The 23,675-nt window shown below is 40.5% G+C and overlaps 1 protein-coding gene across 13 annotated transcripts in view; it reads right to left on the bottom strand.

Moving 5' to 3' along the window:
* Positions 1 to 23,675, bottom strand: part of YAP1 (Yes1 associated transcriptional regulator) — a 103,353-nt gene that overhangs the window by 6,350 nt on the left and 73,328 nt on the right. For 4 of the 13 annotated variants that reach the window (XM_081153779.1, XM_081153767.1, XM_081153772.1 and 1 more), the window contains 3 exons: positions 16,581 to 16,774; positions 14,016 to 14,063; positions 3,333 to 3,463 (listed from right to left, as the gene is read on the bottom strand). In XM_081153779.1, coding sequence (XP_081009905.1) covers positions 3,333 to 3,463; positions 14,016 to 14,063; positions 16,581 to 16,774 — 373 coding nt within the window. The remainder of the gene's footprint in view (positions 1 to 3,332; positions 3,464 to 14,015; positions 14,064 to 16,580; positions 16,775 to 23,675) is intronic. The other 9 variants (XM_081153768.1, XM_081153773.1, XM_081153774.1 and 6 more) reach the window with 3 other exon arrangements.

A 23,675-nucleotide genomic window follows, 5' to 3' on the forward strand; every position in this document is an offset into this window, starting at 1 on the left:
ACAGCTCAATCTTCTTGCTTCTGTTTAGAGGGGGAAAACCCAAATACCTCAGCATAAGATAGGAGTCAGAATTCCAACTGAAGAAAGGGCTAATTAATACACAAACAGAAACAAAAAACTAGAAGGCTCACACCTTGAGAAAAGCAGAAAAATATGAGCCAAGACAGATTTTTACTTTAGGCTAAATGAAGTTTCCCAGATTTACATACAAGTATGGTAAACAACCTCAGTTCATTTCTTTCATAAAAAGAACACTTCCCTCAGCTAGTGGCACTGGAGATAGCAGCTGGCATTGACTATAAAATGTGGGATTCTACTAGTTCTAGAAAAATCTATGGCAAAGTGTAAAATAAAGGCAACTGTTGTTCAAGGGTCTGTGACCACGATGTGAACTTTATCTTACCTCACAGCTTGCACATTTAAGCACCTGTTTAGCTTACCCAAAAGTGAAAAAACAGCCCGGCTGGGTGTGGCTCAGCGGTTGAGCATCTACCTAGGATGCAGGAGATCGTGGTTCGATTCCAGGTCAGGGCACATGCCCGGGGTTGTGGGCTCCATCCCCAGTAGGGGCGAGCAGGAGGCAGCCGATCAATGACTCTCTCATTATTGATGTTTCTATCTCTCTCCCTCTCACTTCCTCTCTTTAAAATCAATAAAGACATATAAAAAAAAAGTTAAAAAATGAAAACTGTCTAAGCTTTATAAAGGAGCTTTAACAGGTGCTCTAGATTGAAATCTTGCCCCCCCAATTTCTTCCCTAAATTACTTAATGCATTTGTGCTTTGTCCCCCCGCCCCCCACTCTGTATATTGCAACCACCAGTTTACTCTAATGCTTCTGCCAGATTTTGGCAAGATTCATAAGCCTCACACAGATCCAAGAAAACACAATTTTGCCCCTGAGACCATTTGTATATAATGCAGCCGCATAGGAGCAGGCCTCAGGATGTGGTTTGTTTTTATTTTGCCTGCCCTGATCTGGGACAAGGGCCTGGTCCTAGTCATCACTTTGTTCCCACTGCTAAGCATGGGCACACACCAGACACTCCAGCCTCGTACAGAATAGCTGAACTGACAGTTGTGCAGAGTTCCTTCCAAGCCACAGGGAAGCACATGGGCATTCCTGAGGATGGAGTTCACAGAGCCACTTCCCTGACAAGGAACTGCTCCCTGCAGAACCCCACCGCCTGCAGCTCACACTCATTCAATAAACATTCATGAGCATCTGCTACTACACCAGGCATTCGACCAGGCTCAGAGGATCTGGAGGAAGTTAAAAACCACCACCTACAACTGATGCTTTCTGAGAGGCTCACAACTTCAGGGAGAGAGATGAACAAATAAATACATTAATGAATCATATACAAAGGCTATGTGACCACAGTGCTTTTAGAACAAAGAGGAGGGAGCTTAAAAAGTACAGTGGGAAGGTTTTGTGGAGGGGGACACCAGAGATGGCCTTGGAGGCTCCCAGGATAAAAGGGAGGTAAGGGGATGTTGCACCACTGCCGAGACTCAACTCCATGGCAAGTCAGGGAAACAAGTGTTTAGAGCTTAAAAAAATCTGTATGAATCGAATAACAGGCAATGGGGAAACCACCATAAGTTTTTGAAAACAGAAATGCTATAGCCCTGCCGGTGTGGCTCACTGGTTGAACGTCAACCCACGAACCAAGAGATCACTGGTTCGATTTCCAGTCAGGGCACATGCCTGGGTTTCCGGCTCCATCCCCAGTAGGGGGCGTGCAGGAGGCAGTCGATTGATGTTTTTACCTTTCTATCCCTCTCCCTTCCTCTATGTCTAAAAAAAGTCAATAAAAACATATTTTAAAAAAAGAAATTTTACAGTCAGATTCGTGTTTTAGAAATGGGGGGCACTACAGAGAGTGGGCACAGCATTCTGCTGTTAGACTAGTATCGCTGATTATCTGCCACTTTGCGATCCTCACCAGAAATTACAATCTCAAACTGCAGCCCAGCTTTCATCAAAGGTTTTAAGAAAGAATCTTCACAAATGAGTATCAGAAGGATATGCTTTCTATCCATTTTTCTAAATAGGCTAATTTTATCCCCGGATCAATACAGGCCTCCAACAGATGGGTACTGGAATTATATTGATCTGAAATTTCCCTTGTGGAAAAAAAAAAATTTCTGTGGCTATGACTTTTCTTAATTAACTTAAGTTCAGAACTATAATCTTGTATAAATACACTAATTTTTTGGCAGAACTTTAAACAGTATGTGTCAACATGAGGTTAAAATACAGCTACATGAGGTGAATGTTTTGTTACATAATTAGCACATTATATTCCTGTGTGTTTCATGTAGGTCTGTTTCTATATTTAGCATAATCCTTCTACCCATGCTTTGTATCCCATCCCACCCCATCTTCCCTGATTACACTTACTTAATAACAACTCCCCAATAAAATAAAATAAGCTGTACGTGTCAAAAGAGTAAATTCTGTTTTTCTTAAGATCATGAAGTTTTCAGTTCAATCGGTGATAACTGAATGGGTAATGTAGTAGCATCCCTAAAACAAAGTATCTTTAAATATTTTTAAAACTGCCTTGTTTAAAAAAAAATAAAAATCAAAAGCATGAAGATCAGGAAGTATTTATTCCTTATTTCTAAAAACTAAAACGCCAATATATTTTATAACCCAGAAGAATGAATTGTAGTCCAACCTTAATTTCAAACGGCTTTCTAGGCAAAGAATATAACCTGTTTCAGCTTGCAGTTTTCCACACAGCACTATATATAACAACACTGCAATCTTCCTGAAACCCAAGGTTGGTGGTAACTCACTAAAATGCATCCTTCTGCTAGGTTTCAAATGCTGCCTTTAATATTAATGCATGTCGTGAAAGAGGCCCAACTTTACAGCGTATCTCCTTGAACTACAGGAGGCCTCACAGTGCTGCTGCACTGGAAGCTCTCAGGCTGAACACTTATGTGGAAAATTCCTCCCAATCTTCCTTACAATGCAGCCCTAATAGGTTTAAGATGCAGTTCATTTGCTTTCACAGAAAGGCATTCACATGTTTCTTCACGACTCTGTAATTTTAAGTGACTGTTAGTCGACGGCGCAGGCGGCAGCACACGTGACTGTGAAGTAAGCATCCCCTCCGCAAGTCTGAACAGCTCACTTCCTCTCGCAGGAGTCGGCTTTTAATCCCTGTTTTATTGTACTTGCCATTTATGGAAAGATTCCTTTACAACTATGATTTCTGGCCCACACAGATGTTCAAACAGCTTCCTGCAAGGACTGAGGAGAATTATCTCAAAGCTGTGATCTTCTGCAGACACTGGCCGGCAGCGACTCTCACCAACCTGTTCAGAAAGGGATCTGAGCTGTTGGTCGTCATTGTCCTCAATTCCTGAGACATCCCAGGAGAAGAGACTGGATTCTGAGTCCCGCCATCCTGCTCCAGTGTTGGTAACTGGCTCCGGAGAGCTAATTCCTAGAAAAAGCAAACACACACAGAATCAGTCTACCCATCAACACATTGTTTGTTAGGCGTAAAGAAATAAAAGGCGCATTAGGGTAACCATTGGCGTAACACGCTGAAGCATTAACATCTATTTTAAAGTGAATACGTTTCCCAGTCAGAAAGACCGAGTTCTTCTATCCATTTCAGGTGATCGAAAACTAAATCTTATAAATTGAAAGTTTATCTAGTTTTATTAACCCCAAAACACATATATTTTATTACCTAATTGCATTATTTTCCTTACTTTGGCAGACACCCCCAAATCCTTCCTTTGGGGTAGGATGGCAAATCTGGGCTTTTAAAAGACAATTCTTCTTAAAGTTTATTTGTATTCATCAACCCTCAATATGGTTTGGCACCAGGAATAAAATCAGAACATTCAGCAATTTTTTTTTACATTTTATTTATTTGTTTGTTTTCAGTTTATTTTTTCCATCACCATTTATCCCCTCTAGAACATTCGGCAATTTACCGTAGGACACCAGCCCCCTCTCTGTGCCCCCTGTATTGCTTTACACTTTGCTATCAAGTGTCTCATTTTGCCTTCAGGTTTTCCTGTCCTGAGCAGGGGCACCAAACAATTTTTCAGCAGGATTCCACCTGGAAACCTGAGCCGAAGCTCTGGGCCACTACTCCCCCGAGGGTTCGAGCGGCCTGCCTCAACTCGCCTCCCAACATCCCAGGCCTCAGGACCTCCAGGCTCATTTACCTCACTCTGGCCAACCCCTAACCCCTTCATTACCGCTCTGCCCTTTTTCTCCCTTTTTCATTGGGTCACTGTTCCCTTCCTTAAGAATTTCCACTGTGCCTCCCAAGCTCTTATAAACATCATCTCTGCTGGGGCACCAGCTTTCTCTCCCTTCAACTTTTTTGGTTTGACTTGAAGCGTGGCTTGTTATCACAAAGGACACGGCTCTCCCCTGCAGCCTTCTTGAGCCAAGCCTGCTCCCTGAGGCACCCGCCCATCTCCAGTGCCTCGCTCCCACTGTAATCGCTGGGCCCAGAGGCGGTGGAGAGACTCTGAGCTCTGCACCACCACTTCTAAACTATGAATTCTACCTCATGCGAACACCACTTTTCAAAACTCAGGGTTATGCCTTTGGGATACAGCATCCCACAAAGTTTTTTTTTTAACCAGAGGATCATGACTGAATGAAGAGGGCCTATGAACTTGGATAGAGGAAATAAAATTACACCTTTATTTTTACTAACTTCTAACTGAAATTTATCATTTCCTTTAATTACGAATATAGGCAACAGACAGTGTTAGCATACCATGACTTTTCATCCACAGAAGGCATTTTCATAGTACACTGTAGTTGTGTCAAATCCCTTAAAATACCACTTACACTCATTACCACTTCAATGCTCTAGCAGTTATGAGACATAATGCTCTTGCTATTAATGTTATCAGGCAGATGACTCACTCACTGAACCTGACAGCTCCTTGACCTTCTGGATTTCAATGATCATCTCCACCTACCTCAGTCATCCACTAGCACAGCCGAGACCTTGCTATTTAAAACCAAACCTACCTCTAAAATCTTTAGTCACGTTTGTTTCGCTTCTCTGCAACTGTATCCATCACCCCGGAATTGTCAGCATCCGTGCACAAAACCTATAATCTGTCATGGACATTTTTGGATCTCTAAATTATGACAATTCTGGCCACTTCATCATGATTCAATCAGCTTCACTCCCTCAGTCACGTTCTGGAACTGGCTTCAAAATTCCTCCCCCAGAAATCTTACTTGCATTCATCCCACTTTCTGGGACCATGATTTTTCTTTCCACCCAGTCCCTGCATGATGTGACACCCACTCTACCAGATCTACAGACCTACAACCCCAGGACTCCAGCTCTTCGTCTCTCCCACTATTCCAGTTGGTTTCTTTCTTTTTTTGAATTGAGGTATAATTGACATATAACATTATATTAGTTTCAGGCATGCAACATAATGATACAATATTTGCTTAAACTGTGAAGCGGTCACAACAGTAAGTTGTTAGCAGCCATTCCCATAACATAGCCACCAATATTTTTTTTCTTGTGAATATCTTTCAGATTTGTAATACAGTATTATTAACTAAAGTTACCATGCTTTATATTATATCCCCATGACTTATTTTATAACTGGAACTTTGTACCTTTTGACTTCTTTCACCTTTTCACACACTTAACTCACCCTCTACCCCCTACCCTCTGGCAACCACCAATCTGTTCTCTTGGCTTTTTGTTTTGTTTTTTTTGGATTCTACTTATAAGTGGGATTAAAACAGTATTTGGCTTTCTCTAATTTATTTCACTTAGCATACGGCCTTCGAGGTTCATCCATGTTATCGTAAATGGCAAGATTCTATTTTTTTTATGGCTGAATAGTATTCCACTGTGCATATATACCACATCTTCCATGGACGGACACTTAGGCTGCTTCCATATCCTGGCTATTGTGAATAATGCTGCAATGAACATGGGGGTGCAGGTATTCTTTTCAAAGTAATGTTTAATTTCTTTTAAAAATATTATTTAATTAATTGAGGTGACATTGGTTAATAAAATTGTAGAGGATTCAAGTATACAATTATTAGTGTTTTTATTTTCTTCGGATAAACAGAAAACTGGAATTGTTGGATCATATGATAGCTCTACCTTTAATTTTTTGAGAAACCTCCATACTGTTTCCCATGGTGTCTGCAGCAATTTACATTCCCATCAGCTGTGCACAGGGTTCCCTTTTCTCCACATCCTTGCCAACACTTGTTACTTTTTTGTCTTTTTGATAAAGCCATTCTGACAGGTGTGAGGTGATACCTCATTGTGGTTTTGATTTGCACGTCCCTGATGATATGTGATGTTGAGCATCTTTTCATGTGCTTGTTGGCCAATTGTTGGTTCCCCCTCCCCCCTAGGGCTGATCAGCTGAAATACATGAGCACCTTTAAAATTCCTTATATACACAAAATTTTATCTCAATAGGGCAAATTCCAATCCTGAGTCAAATGTGCTCGCTTCTATACTAGGACTGCTAAGAAATGCTTGAGAAAAACCATACAACTACCCAGACTGTTTTTATAAATTAATGATCTTTGGCCTTGGCTGGGCCCTTTGTACCACTCACTGATTTCTTTGTTTGTTCTTGGTCAGTTTTTTCCTCACACTCCCATGGTCACTACTCCAAATCTGGCACACTTTCCTCAAGCCCCTATTCAGTCAAGTCCATTTCCATCTCTCTCCCACTTAAATAACACTGAGGCCACGATGCACAATTTTCTGGCTCCTCCTGCCATCCCTTCCTGCTCTCTACAAACCTACCTTCACTCATACCCATCTCTGTAACTTTCCTTCCAGTCTCAAGAAATAGCATCAGGACCCACCCCCGCTCTGTTAAAGGCCAATCCAGTCTCCCGGTAGCTTCTGCGGATCTATTTCATGTTTTTTCTCTATCCTCTATCTTTGATCCCATCCATTCTCTTGCAAAGTGACAAGGGACTTTAAAATAATGACAGCGTACTTCTTACAGGCTTGTAGTATGACCTGCTGTCTTTTGGTATCATGTCCTTCCATGTGCTCTTCCTGACTAGATAGAGCACTTATCTTTCCTCTTTAAGACTTTCTCTAGGTAACTCTCCATGATGATCCCACCTCCATCTCCGGGTTGGACTGGACAGACAGATGTTATGTCTTTAGCACCCTGAGCATGTGTATGTAACATGAGCTCAGCACCTATCACAGGTTATAGTAATTATGTCTTTATTTCTTCTTTGTCCCTTAAGGGCACATGGAGGGAGTGAATGGATTGTTCTGAACCATCAATAACCACTAATACTTTCAAGAATTCATGTTGCTATTGAAATATGAGGCTATAAATAGAAATAAATTTTAGAATGAATAAAATTCTGGATGAGGCTGATAAGCTAGGGTTCTGCAAGGAACTGTAGGTCTTTCAAAATATGGGGGTGATGTGTGAATATCTGGGAAAGAGACTCATTTGCTTTCTAGTTAGAAGGCATGTTCACGTTTGTGTACCGGGTTCAGAATTCCTTGAAGCACGAAGCAAGTACATGCCATAAATCATTCCTGAAATAACAGAATAAATTGGCTGTCATCTTCATACTGTTTTCACAACTTTTTATTTTACCTTTTAATAAAGTTCCCACTTTTTCAAGACGGTTTTATGAAGTTAAAACTGTCGCCCTAGCCAATTTTGCTCAGTGGTTAGAGTGTTGGCCTGAGGACTGGAGGGTCCCGGGTCCGATTCCGGCCAAGGGCACATACCTCGGCTGCAGGCTTGAACCCCAGCCCTGGTCCGGGTCGGGGCTTGTTCAGGAGGCAACCAAGTGATGTGTCTCTCTCACATCGATGTTTCTCTCTCTCCCTTCTACTCTCTCTGAAAAGCAATGGAAAAAAATATCCTCGGGTGAAGGCTGAAAACAAAACAAACAAACCTGTCATGTGCAAATGCTACGTGTTTTTGCTACTTTGCTTGTTCAAAGCTGTCAAAGTTTTACTTCTTGCTGCCTTTACACCTGAATTTCTACTGTCAGCAGACACCGCAGAGCCAACGTATCCACATTTACAAAGGAAGGTAAATCAGAGGTGTAAATAAGAAGGGAAATCATTCTGAGTTAGCCAACGCCCTGAAGGGCTATGGGACATACTTTTCTTCAAATCCAGGCATGACTAAGTAACTAACCTAAGGTCCATCTGTACTGAGCTTGAAAGGATGAAGGAAAAAAACGCCACTTTATTTACTGGTGGTGGTGGGAGGGTGTTAGCATTATCAGTCAAATAGGGAAGAATTTGGCACAAAAACAAATATCATGTGACAAGGCCAATGATAAAAATTAATATATACAGAGTATAAAAACCACATTTCAAGGTATAAATATTCAACTCACTTTTGACACTTCTAGTTACAGCAAAAGGAACAGTGTTGATTACATGCCCTTAGTAACTTTTTGAACAGCTTGCGGTATAATTGATGTGTAACAATTTACACGAATATTACCCCCAAATGGATATATTCTTATATAGCTCAGTATTTGCTAACAACAAAATAGTTTCCTATAATTAAAGTTGACCTGGCAGCCCCCTCCCACAAGTCACTAATTCTTATGTTAATATTTTCACCTGCTGAGAATATTATTTATTTCACTGGGTTCAATAAAGAAGAGGAAAAATTCCTGTTGCTATTCTAAAGAAACTGTCAAAAATGGGAAAGGGAAACTTCTGCATTTAGGAAAACAAACCAACCTCTTCCCCACTTCTACTTCCACATAAACACACACATGGGTGCAGGCACACACCTGTGCAGAGGGTTTTAAAAGGCAGATCTTAGACGTGAAGTGGAAATGTGGGGGAGTGTCCCACTACATGCTTTACTGACTCAGATTCTGTAGGAGCGAACGTGAGTCAGAGCTGACCGCCTGCTTCCAGTGAGAAACAGTCAAATCTCGGGTTCTAGGGAGTGAGCTTTATTCCTGACCAAGGGTTGTAAACATGAACGGGAACACACTTATACATAAAATTAAGAATTTTCGAAGTAAAATATCGAAAATTTGTTTCAGAGCTGTAGCAACATTTTGCTAGTGACTAGAGAAAAGTAATTATTTTAATATGGATAAGTATGAAACAAATTATGTAACCTAAATTTGATAAAAAAATGTATTTCATACAAACTTTCTCCATTATACTGCATTAAAAAAATTTATATATTTATATATAAATATATTATAGATATGTAAACTAAGCCTATTTTATTGCAATAAAGTACTTTTATCAAAAGATATTTTGGATGAATATGAACATTATTTCGTAATTGGGTAAATCTAGCCTGTTTAAAAATAAGCCTTTGGGACATAACTGGATTTCCTACAAAAACTGATTTCAGTTGAAACATGTCATGCTAAAAGTTACGTCTATCTCTAAAAAGTTTTAAAATCCTGAACAAACGCCTAAAATTAGAATACTGAGCTAAAAATATAAGTTTGTTAAGCTTCTCTTTTCCCCAAGGTAGTCAGAAAAAAATAGCCTGACAGACTTTCAAAAATGGAGACGCAAGCTGATAGGAAATTCGGCCAAAATTTAATCATGCTTCTGTATTTCAAAGGTCAAACAGTTTTTTTTGGAGTAGTGTTTGGCTTTTTCTAAGTGAAGCAAGTATTTTTAGCTCATTTTCTTCTGTAATAATACAAAAATGCGGTGGCTTTTCCCATTGAGCCTGTAAATCTTTGCTAATCTGGGACGCACTGAGTCAGAGCAGTCCGCACTCTAAGTAAAACCAATGCGCCCAACCTGGTCTGAAGGGAACCTCCCAGGGTGGCTGATACAGGGAAACACAAGGTTGCCTGCTGTACACAGTAGACTTCGAAGGACCCAGGACCCAGCCGGAAGCCACTAACCTTTCTCATACTGACCTCGTTTCATTTAAGTAGCAGTATTATTTCCCACAGGGTAAAAAGACACTTTAAAATAATAAAGCGAAAAAGTTATACTTCCACTTACAGAAAATTTGAAAAAAGACAATGTCAACTTCACTCCCTTAAAACAATTTTGTCTTTAGCAAATACTGAGCTCTGTGAGAGTAGAGTATATGCATTTTTGAATAGTATATGGCACAGAAGTGAAGCCCCCCCCAATAATAAAAAGCAAGGTTACTTCAGTAAAGTAGAAATCCAAATTTAGAAATGGAGAATAACCCTAAAAATACACATTTTATAAATAGCTTGTCTTAGTGATAGCAGTTTATGTGGACAATTCCAAAAATAGAGGGGAAAAAAGCAAGATAGGCCCCGCCATACCCCATTTTCCAACACAGCTTTAAACGGTCAGATATTTCATTATGTCTGAAGTTATTAAAACATTTAGCCGACGTTTAGAATGCTTTTTAAAAAATGTTTGTGCCATTTACCAAAGTATCTTCAGCTTCAGAAACATTTTTGACTAAAAAGTGTGTATACATGGATTTGGGGATAGTTATAATAATTGTATGATAATCCTAAACTCTGAAAAGTAATATCCAAAACAGATTTGCAGTTTGGTGTGCCCAGCATTATTTCCAGATTCACACTCTTTCTGACAGAGCTCTGGAGTTAGATCTTTTGTAATTTGTATTACTTAGTAAAGTAACAGAAGTCATTATAGCATTCTTCAAATGATGAGACCTTAATGGGGGGGGGGGGGGGGAAGGTAACCTATCAGAGTATGTAGGGTGTGAGGCTAAATCTCCCCCACCCCTTTTATACAAAGATTTCAAAGTGTCCAAATATTCACAGGAAAACACCTAAATGAATCTATGGTTTATAGTCAATATTAAGACTTCAAAGAGAAGAGAGATAACCTTGGGAAAAGTGTTAATTGGATTCTGAAACAGCTTTTCCATCATTTGCTAACAAAGACAGTTTGGAGGGGGACAAACAGTCAAATTCTTTGCTATTATTAAATTCAAGGGGGGGGAACGATTGATGGTTATTTTTTTCACAGGGCTGAACAGTGGTATTAATTTGCTCCATTTGATGACCATGGACATGTGAACCTCTTTACCACTGTGGCCTAATGGTGTAGTACAGGACCTTCAACAGTAATATGTGGGTTTATCACTCATTGAACATGACTGACCCTGATGTTTATTTATTACTATTCATAAAAATGGCAACTATACAATGTTCATTAGTTGCAAAATATTTGTAGCTATAATTTCTATGAAGAATAAAGCAATTATTTGCTCATAAAAAAAGGTATCTAATTACAACAGTCTTATATCTATTTTCTGGGCAGTTTCAAGAATTCTGATGAGGCCGCTTGGCTTTATAAGGGAAACGGAGAACCTTAATTGGTGAGAAAAAGAACAGCTGAGGAGCAGAAGCTCGGGATGCAGAAGAGTGCATTTAGCAGAAGAGGAATCGGCTTAACCAGGCTGCTGACCACAGACCGCGAGCCAGGTTGCAGAGTTTACACTAGCTCACAGGTACTAGGGAACCACAAGTATTACGAACCACATTCTTAAGCACCAGAGAAGGTAAAAAGATTCATACTCAGGGCGGACTATCTTTCCTTACAGTGTCTGTTTCAAAAGACCTTGAAACAGAAGCTGGGATGATTCCCTTACAAAGGAGCAATTGATGTACGAGAAAAAGATGTACCTAGAAAAGTAAGCATTATACGCTCAGTCTCACAGAGCAAAGACGATGTTTGCAGCTTTAAAGTTTTTCCCCACGAGAACAGAAATTGCTTTTGAAACATATAATAGTGACCAATGAAAATGAAATTGAAAATTTAAAGCTCATGAGGTCAAGTTTCTCAAAAATTCTCCAAACAAACTCTGACAAATTAGGGTGATAAAGTCCGCCTTTAACTTAGAAGATACACCACTGCCTTTAACGTTGTCTTAATTTTCCAGGATTCTGCATTTACCTTCCCCGTACTGACATCAGTTTACACAACCAGAGAATCCTACAATACAGACACGTTTTGTTAATCCTATTAGAAAGTGCTTCAAGACGGCCTTTGAAATGAGTGATCTGCAAGCATTCTGCAATTTCGGTCCCTTCCCACATCCCGAAGCATGTGAGGTTAGGATTATAACAGAACGAGACTGGTTTCACACTGCTAGTTCACTCGCCTGCATGAATTCTATTAGAAAAGTGAAAAATAAATCAGAACAACAGTGCCTAAAGCTCTTCCTGACTTTCCGGATTACCCTGGTAATCCTATCTAAAGCCATCTTCACTGAAAATATGACTCTTCTTTGTGACATCTTTCCTGACATCTACCTTAAGGTCATCTGGAAAACACGGCAGGATGAGAAACACACGAACGCGTGCGTGCTACAGACACTGCCCATTCCACGTACGGGAGCGCCTTCAAATTTAACCCTACACTGACGTTTTCACAAGTGTGCCAGGTAAATACACTGACAACTAAAACTTAGATAACAAACCAGTATTTTATTTTTATTTTCCAGCAAAAGCAAAGTTCACTTTTTAAAAAACTGTATCTTTAAGACGCTTGCTCTGACTTAGACAAATCTAAGACATCAACTCTGCATTTTTAATACCATATAAATTGATCGAATAGAATTTTTATTACTGATGAGGCTCAACTTTTCTAAAGTTTTAATAGTTAAAAAGTAACTAAGAACTCCTGATGAGAATTTTAATAGGGCAATGATTTATATTTATACTCGAGTAGGATATAAAAATCCAGGAACAACTTAATTTCTCCATCAGATTTAAGGTTTAAAATCTCAGATGGAAAAAAAAAATTTCAAAACACTTTAGGCATGAAGGACTCTTTGCTTGAACCCAAAATGAATTAATTTCTGATCCTACGTTAGCCTCCACTTCATTTAGCACAAATAAAAGCCCTTTTTCAGAAATACTTCAGAGAAAAAGGAAAAAATGTCTTCACTGTATAAAGACCCAATGCTACGGTGTATGATGCTCTTCCCAGACAAACGTGGTGTCAGTGGCCTCATTGCAAGAATGCCTGTGCTCTCTGCGTTAGCAAAGACGAATTCTGTGAGTTACTCCCTTACTTGACCTCTTGATTAAAGGAGACACTGATGAGATAAAGAGCGGAGTTCTTCCTCTCACAAAGTTAACTGTTCTCTATGAGGAGACAGCAGCTTTACAGCACAATGCTCCCATGGACGAGTTAACAGTATCCAGGCGAGTGACGTTCTGCCAACTCCCACTTCTGCAGCTGATTCTAACGCAATGCACTTAGCCTAGCGCAAAAGAACTACGTATATACAATATGAGGTGTTTCACAGTTGCTTCTGCGCACCTGAGGAAAGTGCAATGACCCCCCTACCTCCTAACTCCTTGAAGTCCTATGCACCCTGAACACAGAGAATCTCTTTGGTTTCAAGAACGAGTTTCTTCTCATGAGTCAGGTTAAGTACCTGCGTTAGAAGGAAAAAATGGCCACAAACTTTCCCTCTAAATAAGATACCTTCACAACCAGTGCTCCTGGGGGTTCATCAGGGAGAAATGTGCTAACAGATGCCGACAAAGGAACCCAAACACTACCCAGGTGGGTGCTTCTCTTACAGTGATTTTGATATCCCTCCTTTGGAATGTCCATTAGAAGAAGCTTCTCCTTTTCTAACAGTATCATTAGGACTCTTAATAAAATTTCCTACAGTAGCCTCCCCAAGTAAATATTTGGGTTGTTACTGTTCAAATTGTTAACTTAGTATTATTTTAAGCTACATGATATTAGACAGACTTCATGGCTGACAGAATGTACAATGGAGACATATACATTTTAAATGTGGAATTAAAAGAAGACCTTCGTGGAATCAAAATGAATACTAGCAGTGATATGGGAGGAGCAGGAAGGGAGCAGATCACGTCGACTTCCTGGGAACAGCAGTGTTAACTTAAGTGTCTTGGTAGAAAGGTGGCTCAAAGTTAGACTCTGGGCTAATCTTCAGTGAGGACAGGCCCCTGGAGCACAAGCTTCCCTCTCTCCTAATATCTTTTCCATGTTTATGCTAAAACATCAGATAAGAGCCTACCTGACATTTTGGAGAATTTGCTGTGCTGGGATTGATATTCCGCATTGCCTAAGAGTAAAAAATAAGATGGATAAACATTACTTCGAGCCACACAGTTTGGCTATGTAGGCTGACTTACAAATTGCATCCAGACATATCACCATAGCACAGAATTCCCAAGCCAGCCCGAAGCAGCAGACTGAGGAGGACAGGAGCCAGCGGAGTCACCGCAAAATAAACTGAAACCTCTCAAGCACTGAACAGCATCGAGGACAGGACAGCGAGATTTTTAGGTGTCAGAATCCAAATGAAATTTGATATCGGTCAGGTAGGTTCTTTGCTTCTGAGTATTAGACGAAGCAGGAAAAATATAATTTGCTGTTTTAGTGATGAGAAACTGTCAACAGAGGAAGTTCACAGGAAGCTCAAAGACTTGACATGTACTGAATTTATGCCGACTGCTAAAAAATAAAAATAAAACAAAAAATCCTAAAAACACAGACTATTAGTATAAGGAGAGAGCAGGTCTGTCATTTCAACGTAAGAAAAGGCAACACAGTTGCTAGTAAAGAAGAAACAGAGCAAGAAGTTACCTTCAAAGGAAGTGAAGCTATTCTGTCCAGGACCCATCACCCAGAGTAAAAGTGAAAACAAGACTTAGGAAAATTCTTTGGAAGGAAAGAGCTTTATGAGGAGCAGCATTCTGCCCACCAATACACCAAAAAACACCAAGAAACACACCGGGCTGAACTATAGCATACAACAAAGCGACGAACAGCCCATTTCTGGACTTTACACATAAAAATAAACAGTAAGACTTTGACATTAGTAATTAAATTATTTTTCTTAATAAGACTCCTTGGTTTTCATAGTCTTCAATTCACATGTGAAACAAGACTTGTATTTACTCGGACCATCTAGTACTTAGTAACAAAATAAAAAGCAAGCAATGAAAGCAGGCTGTAAAAACACTACTCTTAAGTTGCTTTATTTCTTCTAATAGCTACATAATTATACTCTTGATGGTGCTCCCTTGTTCTGATGATCAAGTTTTATTTAAAGGAGAAGTCTTTCTTTCCTTTATAGTAATTTGTCAGAAAGTCAGTTAGACACACGGTAAACTGGTTAATATGCCTCTTGTCCCTGCCTTCTTAATGGCAGATGAAGAGAGATTTCTTTCAAGACCACTTCCCGACATCATCTGCTGGCACCGACTCTCTCACTTCTCTCGGGGACCCCTCCTCTGATGCTAACCACACTGTTATTACCCTGAGAGATTACTGACAGCACAAACAGTTTAAAGGTGAGTCTGTATGGGATTTCATGGTTTATTTTAATTCCTTAGGCACCAGTTCCTCAAATCCCAAATCAGAGTTCAACAACTGTATCAAATTCACGCATTTCTATTAACACTCCAGTGACACTTACTACAAAAAAGAACCTTGTTTAAATGCCTACTTCCTGGTAAGAGACATGTAGAGTATTACAACTTTTTAACGTCTACACTTAGTATGCTATGATTTAGGTTTGGGGGGGGGGGGTGTGAATGTGGAAACAGATGGTGTCTGAAAAAATAAAAAACAAAAACAAGACACTGACAGCTTTTACCTTTCGTACATTTCAAAATCGCACCATATTTTTATGACCCCAAAATTTATATAAAATTTTTAAAATAAGCTGCTTTGATAAGGTCACACCCCCAGACTTTACCACTCTCAATCAAGATAAAGTAAAACTGATTTTTAGATGAGGGATTATCCATTCTTTCATAACATAAAGACCAACAGTACTTCCTGAAAAACAACTGAAGGGAAGGTCATAAAGGGTTTCAAGGTCTCTAAGGTCCTATCCCTCCCAACTTAAAAAAAATGTCGGGCGTGGCTCAGCGGTTGAGCATCAACCTAGGATCCAGGCGATGGGGTTCAATTCCCGGTCAGGGCACATGCCTGGCTCGATCCCCAGTTGGGGGCCCGCAGGAGGCAGCTGATCAATGACTCTCTCATCACTGATGTTTCTATCTCTCTCTCTCCCCCTCTCCTTTCCTTTCTCTGAAATCAATAAAGATATATTTTAAAAATATATATGTAAACAGGTAATTTTAAAGCACTTTGGGAACCTTCCAAACTTAGAATAATTTGTGTTATGTTTTAAATAAAACATCTTAGATTCAGCAATACTGAAAGATACTTGTCATATGAGAAATATCATATTGGTGTATTTCCCCAGATAAATAATTCAAGTAAAAGATGTTTTTACTCAAGTGATGTCCCAGAGTTTCCCTCTTGGTGAAACCTACAATTCCAAGTACATCGGAGGAAGCACCCTTGCTTCCTTCCATTTTTGCTCAGCTGCAATGACCACGGCCCGAGCACCTCTTTGTGATACAGATGTACACGGTATGGCCCAGGTGATCAAAGGCCAGTCAAGAAACTAATCTAAGACAAGGGCAGAGCTGGACAGGGTGTTTCTGTGTCACTCTACTTTTAGCGAAAACAGCATTCCTCTAACTAATAAATGCTAAAAAGGAATTACACCCAACTTTATGGAGGAAAACAGACCCCAAAAAGTGGAAGGCTGGTTTCTAACCTGTGGCCTCACCTGCCGAAGCAGTTCTTGCTGCTTCAGTCGCAGTCTCTCTTTCTCCATCTGCAGTTGCTGCAGCCGCATCTGTTGCTGCTGGTTGGAGTTGCCACCACCCATGACTCCTCCTTGGGGACTCTGGGGAGCCAGGGGTGGTGGCTGTTTCACTGGAGCACTTTGACTGATTCTCTGGTTCATGGCTGAAATGAAACAAAAGATCTGTCCTAAAAAAACTAGCAAAGGAAAGAGATACGTAGTTATTCAAACCAATTGGGGATATTCAATGTAGTCTTTTCTGTAGTAAAACTGGAAATAACCTAAAAATCCATCAGTAGTACAATGGTTACACTAATTTATTGCTACTGTTACTGTCATGTTATTACAAACTGCAAGGCAGCCACAGAGAAAAACAAGAGGTAGCTCCAGCATGCAGTGAATGACAAGGCACAGTCTAGGACACATTAAGTTAAAAGCACAGTGCAGAGCAGAGAGTATAAAAAAAGATGGGAAATGTACATTATATGCATATCTGGAGAATATGAGCTGAAGAACAGCTAAGAAGCAACTAATATATGTTGGCTCTGGAGGAGGGAAACTGGGTGACTGAAGAACTGAGTTAAAGAGAGACATTTTTTGTAACTTTTTGAAGTCTGAATGGTGTAAATGCATTGCTTATTACAAAATAGAAATATGTATTTAATTTAAAAATATATCTCCTGCCCTGGCCGGGTAGCTCATATGCCAAGGTTGTGGGTTTGATCCCCGGTCAGGGCACATACAAGAAACCACCAGTGAATGCATAAAGAGTTTAACAACAAATCGATGCTTCTCTCTCTTTCTTTCAAATCAATTTAATAAACAACAACAAACATCTCCTAAAGCAAGTGAGACAAAATATTCTGAGCAGTAAAGCCCATCAGAATTATCGTTGCCCCAGCGGGTGGCTCAGTTGGCCGGAGCATCGTCCCATACACCAAAAAGGTTTCAGGTTCCACCCCCAATCGGGGTGCGCATGGGAAGCAACTGATCGATGTTTCCTGTCTCTCTCCTTTCTTCTCTAAAACCAATAAACGTATCCTTGGGTAAGGATTTAAAAAAAAAAAAAAAAATCAATCCTTCATATATCCTAAAATATATATACACCTGTAATAAAGCAAGTGGATTAAAATGATCTGATTCATGCTATTTATAAAATACGCCTACAAACGTCTGGATGGAAGAGATCGGTCTCATTCAACACCATGGCACCCCCATACAGCCCAGGTAGCTAGCCACTATTATTTTAGTTGAACCTGCATTATACCATTTGACAATTAGAAATGGACTGGATTCTTATACTAGCAAGTTTCAGTCACTGACATGCTGATCAAACTGTGGGTTGTGGAAACCTTGGTGAGCACACGGAAGCTTTATTACATGAAAATGTTAAGAACGATGTATCACCTTTTCAGACAATTTTTTAAGGTTGAATTTTGGGTCACGATTTCTCCTGTTTCATACATACTCACCAAAGAAAACCCAGGCCCAAAACAACTTCATAAATGCTCAAGGAAGAAATAATACCGATCTTACACAACCTTTTCCAGAGAACAGCAAAGAAGGAATACCTCACAATGCTTTTAGGAGGCCAGCATAATCCTGGTATCTTAACAAGGACATTGGAAGAAAGGAAAGTCACCAACAACCCCTCTTGTGAACTTTGCTACTGAAATCTAAAATCACACACACTGACGGCTCTTGTGACGTCCTGGCCTTCCCGCCAGAGCGAAGCCCTGGTGGTGAGTTTTCACGAGCCCTCTGCTACGTCTTCCTGGAGGCTCTCTGGTTTACTCCAGCAACCTCCTTAGCCTTTCCCAGAGTCCATTACGAAAAAACATTAAGAACTGTCTTACCTCAGGACTTTTCCACTTTGTCTACTGACATTTCTCACCCGACTGTAATTTTTATTTACAAATTCGTACACTCTCGCAGGCTGAAGTGCCGCGGGAGTGGGGAGAGTATCTTAATCACATACGTATCCTCAGTGCCTAGCACAGGGTCTGGCACAAAGTGTGTGCTAAGAAACCAGTAAAATGTTCCAAAGTTAAGTATTCACTGAGGCAGAAAGTTAACTATTTAAGATATAACAGTATAGAAATCCTACCCATTTCCCTTTATTTTTAATTTTTATTTTGTTCGACCACGGCGGGGGTGTGTGTGTGTGAACCTGCAACCCAGGTACGTGCCCTTGACTGAGACTTAACCTCTCCCATTTCCCTTTATATTGACCAACTCTGCTGAGTCCAGCAAGACACCAGTAAGGACCACGGATACTAGAAAAATTACAGAGCAACCTCTCTCAGGTGCCTTAGTTCAAATTCAACCTACTGGGTATTCATAAAGGTCCCGATTTTGGGCGTCTTTTTTTTTTTGGTCCATAAGATATTTCATTAGGTGTAAACAGTCAAACCACCATGGTTAAAAGTCACCTGAAACAATTCCTCTCTGCGTGATTTGGCCAACTCCATATACGGTTTCCCTTGTCACATTGTGCTTTCGAATTCTAGACTCACTTTACTTCCCACCCACCCTTCTCCCACCTCCAAGAGATAACTGTTATCATTTTGTTTATTCCACACTTAAAAACCTAAGCAAACACATACCGACTTCTTAGATACATGGTAGTATCGTATGAATACTTCGCTTGGCCTTTTTCTATCTAGTAAGAGATCCCTGGGTCAGGGCACATACAAGAATCAACCAATAAATGCATAAAAAGACCAACAAGTCGATGTTTCTGTGAGATCACGCCAAAGCAGTAGAGAGGTTTCCCCTGGCTTTCTTTTTAAAATAGCTGATTAACAATTCTATTCAATCAATTTTCTATTCGGTTTGCACTGCTACTGGACAGTGCCACACAGAAGCAGCTCAGACGGTACGTAACTCTGTATTTCTGCTCCTGTATCTTTGGGGTAGAGTCCCAGGTCGGAGGGACCGCTGAGGCACTGGTTAAAAACGTAAGTGACGTTGCCAGATCGCCCCCTCCTCCCCATACACACAGGGGTTGCGCTTGGTTGAACCCCTACCAGTAATATAGGAAGTGTCTTTTTATCCATCACAGCCCTGACAGACTTTTGCATTTTTGCCATTCAGAAAGATGGGAAATGGTTTCACAGTGTGATTTTATTTTGCCTTATTACAGGAGCTTGGTCAATTTCCTCATTTTAAAGGGCCATTTGCATTTGTTATGTGAACTGTGCTTATCTTTTCCTATAGGGTTACTGATATTTTTCTATTTTAGACAATCTTTATGTACAAGGGATTAAAAAAAACAAAATAATCTTTGTCATATATATGTTAAAAATAATTTCCCTTGGCTTATTATGTCTTTTCAGTTTTGTTTTGTTTTTAAGTCCCCAAATTCATCAATATATTTTGAAATCTGAGCTACAGTTTCCCCACTCCAGGTGATGGAGGAATTCATCAATTTTTTTTTTTTTTTAATCTTCACCTGAGGATGTTTTTTCAATTGCTTTTCAGAAACAGTGGGAGGGAGGAGATCGGGGGAGGCGGGGAGAGAGAGAGAGAGAGAGAGAGAGAGAGAGAGAGAGAAACATCGATGTGAGAGAGACACATTAATTGGTCGCCTTACACACACACCCAGGCTGGGGCCCAGGATCGAGCCTCCAACTGAGGTATGTGCCCTTGGCCAGTATTGAACCCGGCACCCTTCAGTCTGGGGGGGGGGGGGGGGAGTGTGACACAGACACACGGACACACACACGCTCTAACCACTAAGCCAAACCAGCTAGGGTGGAATTCAATTTTTAAACTCAAAACTATATGGCTCCACTTTATATATGCATTTCTTTGGCAATTCAATCCATTTGGAATTTATCCTGATGCATGGCATGAAGGGGTCTAATTTTATCTTTCTTCATGACTACCCATTAGTCCTGACACCACTCATGTAAACTGTATCCTTCCTCCCATCTTTACCAGATTACATTTCCATATTTTGTTTCTAGATTTTCTATCTTGTTCATTAATTTAAATACTCTTATACTAGGTACTATACTTTTTATTACAATGTTTATGTTTTAACAGCTGGTAGGGCAAGCTATTTTTTTTTTTTTTGGAAGCTAACTTCTTACTATTAGGATCTAATTTAAGTGCATGTGGTTAAAATAACTTTGTCTGTAATATTGATTCTTGAAATCTGTGACTTGACACGTGGCCAGTCCTTACTTTTGTATTAGGCTAAGGCCAGTCAGCTCTACTCATGGTTTTAACCACTGTGCCTGTTTCTACCTCCGTCTTTGCTCTTAACTCTGAGCTCCTGATATCCTTAGGAGCTGAAAGGTCCCTAAGCCTGGCAGGCCCCTGGACCTGCCCTTGCTCACCGCTTTGTGTGGTTTTATTTTCTGACCCAGAGAGACTGTGACCCTAGTTATGTCTTTTTGGTTATCTCTCACAAATATTTTGTCTGTCAGAGCAAAGAAGGGATGTTGAAAAGCGACTCACTGCTCCATATTGTTCAAAGCCATATTAAGTCTTTTATATGGAAAAAAGATCAGACTTATTTATGAAATGCATTTACAAAGAACCAATGGCTAAAACTTTCCTAATTATGGTTTATAGTGTAGTATTTTATAGGGGAATGCATAGGAAAAAAAGCCAAAAAGATTTGAGAGCTAACATTTGCCAGGCACCAATCAATAGCCTCATTTAATACAATGGCTTGTCACCAATGTTGGATGCACAACTGAGAGGCATCATAGTATGATTCAAAAAACACAGCTATAAAGTCAAACAAACCACAACTAGAGTTGAGCACAACAGTTCAGTAATTCATTTAATTCTCGGTTTCCTCAACTACAGGGGTGGGCAAAAAAAGTAGATTTACAGTTGTAAGTATGTGAAGCACAGTTTATTCTTATATTATTATTCATTAATTACTGTATTATTTTCAATATGAACAACTGTAAACCTACTTCCCAGCCTGTGAAGCTGGGGATATTAACATCTCCCTTTTGGAGTCATGGTGGGGATTAATAATATATGTAAGGCATCTATTAAAACCCTGGCATACAGGAGATGCTCCATAAATGTTAGTTTCCTCCCTTTTCCAGAATAGCTCTTTTTAAAGTTTAAGATTAGTACGCCTACAGATAGTCACCCTGGCCTGAACTCCCATACCTCCTTTTCCCTCCCATTTTACTATTTAACTCACAGTTTTCAAAGTACTCTATGATTCACAAAGATATGTATAACTTATCTCTCCTAAAAGATCTAAATGGAAAAAAATGGGTGGTGGAGATTGAGCCTTAGCTCAACCCCCTGAGGGATCCCTGTCTTTTGATGAAACATGTTCTGGGCATTCCAGGACATTGAACACACTTCCCTGTTAGATGGGCCAGGCCCAGAAACACCGGTACAGAAACTAGGGTACACAGACTCAACCAGGGCAGGAAGCCCCGGATGCCTCACAAGGGTCGAAACTGGGAAAACAAGAACCTTGTCCCCAGGGTAACCTGTTCTCCCCCAGCATGTTGCTGGTCATGTGGTTTAGACCACTGAGTGCTGCCTCCCTAAAGATAACATCTAGGCCTCTGTTGTGTTTCAGCTCCAGGCCCAGAAAAGCAGCAAAACCAGACAAGTGGCGCCTTGGCTGCCTCAGGGCCAGATGCATTGACTATTGACCCCCTGCCCTGGCTCCGACCAATCAGTGGAGACCACGACCCTGAAGGAGCACACCCGGAAAGGTGAATATTCTATTGAGACCCTCCCCTGAGATTCCCACCTGCAAGAAAGAGATAAATAGGCTCAGGACAAATGACCCAGAGCACACTCCCCCCAAGGGAGCACCCAGCACCATCTCCATCCCTCCGAGGGGACTCCAGGCTTGCAACCAGGGGAGCAGTGGGCAGCAGCAGCTCGTCCTGGGCTCACCCCCTGAACCTGTCTCCAAGGCCCCTTCTCTCTCTGTGACTTCTCAGTGAGCCCCAGCAGCCCAGCCTGGGCTCTCCTGTTGCTGCTTCTATGCTCTGCCTTGTTTCACTGTCCCAAGTGTGGTTTTGCTGCCACCATGACCCAAGACCTATTGACTCAATGCTGTGTAGCTCTTCCCTTTGGATATCCCATCCCCTTTTAATTAAATAAGTTCAATTTTTCTTTATCCACTGTCTGAGAGGGCTGTTGAGCCTGCCTGCACACCACTGACCTTAACCTTTCATTCCTCACAGAGATGTTTTATACATTGTGCTATGTGAAGTCTGAGAATATGAATTAAATATGAATCAGGGGACTGACCTAAGAATCCATCACATACATTGAACATCTCATAGATTGAGGCTTAGAGCAAAAATGTATTTTGGGGGCAAATGTTTTCAATGTTCTAAGCAAAAAAATAAAATAAATAGGAAATACCTCATTAGTAAGTTGAGGCATGTTGGAATTGTAAAATATGACTGATTTCAAAATAGGTTCTAGAGCCATACACTGTCAAATATTTCATCCATCTCTTAAGAAACATTTTCAGCTTTGCACACTGGGTTTTTATTAAATAATACAGCATTTAATAAGAGTAATATATATTCCTTGTGAAAACTAACTGGACAGTAACAAAGCTGCATGGCGACAGAGATAAAAATCCTCCGCTTCCCACCAGCTTCCTCGGATGAGACGCCACAAGCACGATCATTAACGACAGTGCCCACTGCTGACGGCGCACTGAACTGCCTGGTAAAGTCTTTTGCAAATCTACGCTTATCTGACTATTCAAAAACCACAGAAAGGCAAAAAACAGGGCATCAAAGGATGGAGGAAGAACAACTCTGCAGAACTAAACAGAGGTTTCCGCAAAATACACAACAGAAACAGCCTCTCTGGCTAATAAAGGCCAGCACTCCAGGTTGTGTTTACCTAAATGCTGTTACCTATGGCTACAAGCAGCGCCACGAGGTTTCCATATAAAGAGCTCACTTAAATGACCAATTCCAACAGCCTTGTTTATCTCCTGAAGCAGATTTATCCCTCTCCAGAAGCATCCTGTTCTTTACCTTCCCAGTATCTCAAGCATTTCAACAAAGCGCAGAGCAGCGCACCCACATGGGGTGCAGC

This window comes from Miniopterus schreibersii (assembly GCF_964146895.1).
Source record: "Miniopterus schreibersii genome assembly, chromosome: 12".
NCBI lineage: Eukaryota > Metazoa > Chordata > Mammalia > Chiroptera > Miniopteridae > Miniopterus > Miniopterus schreibersii.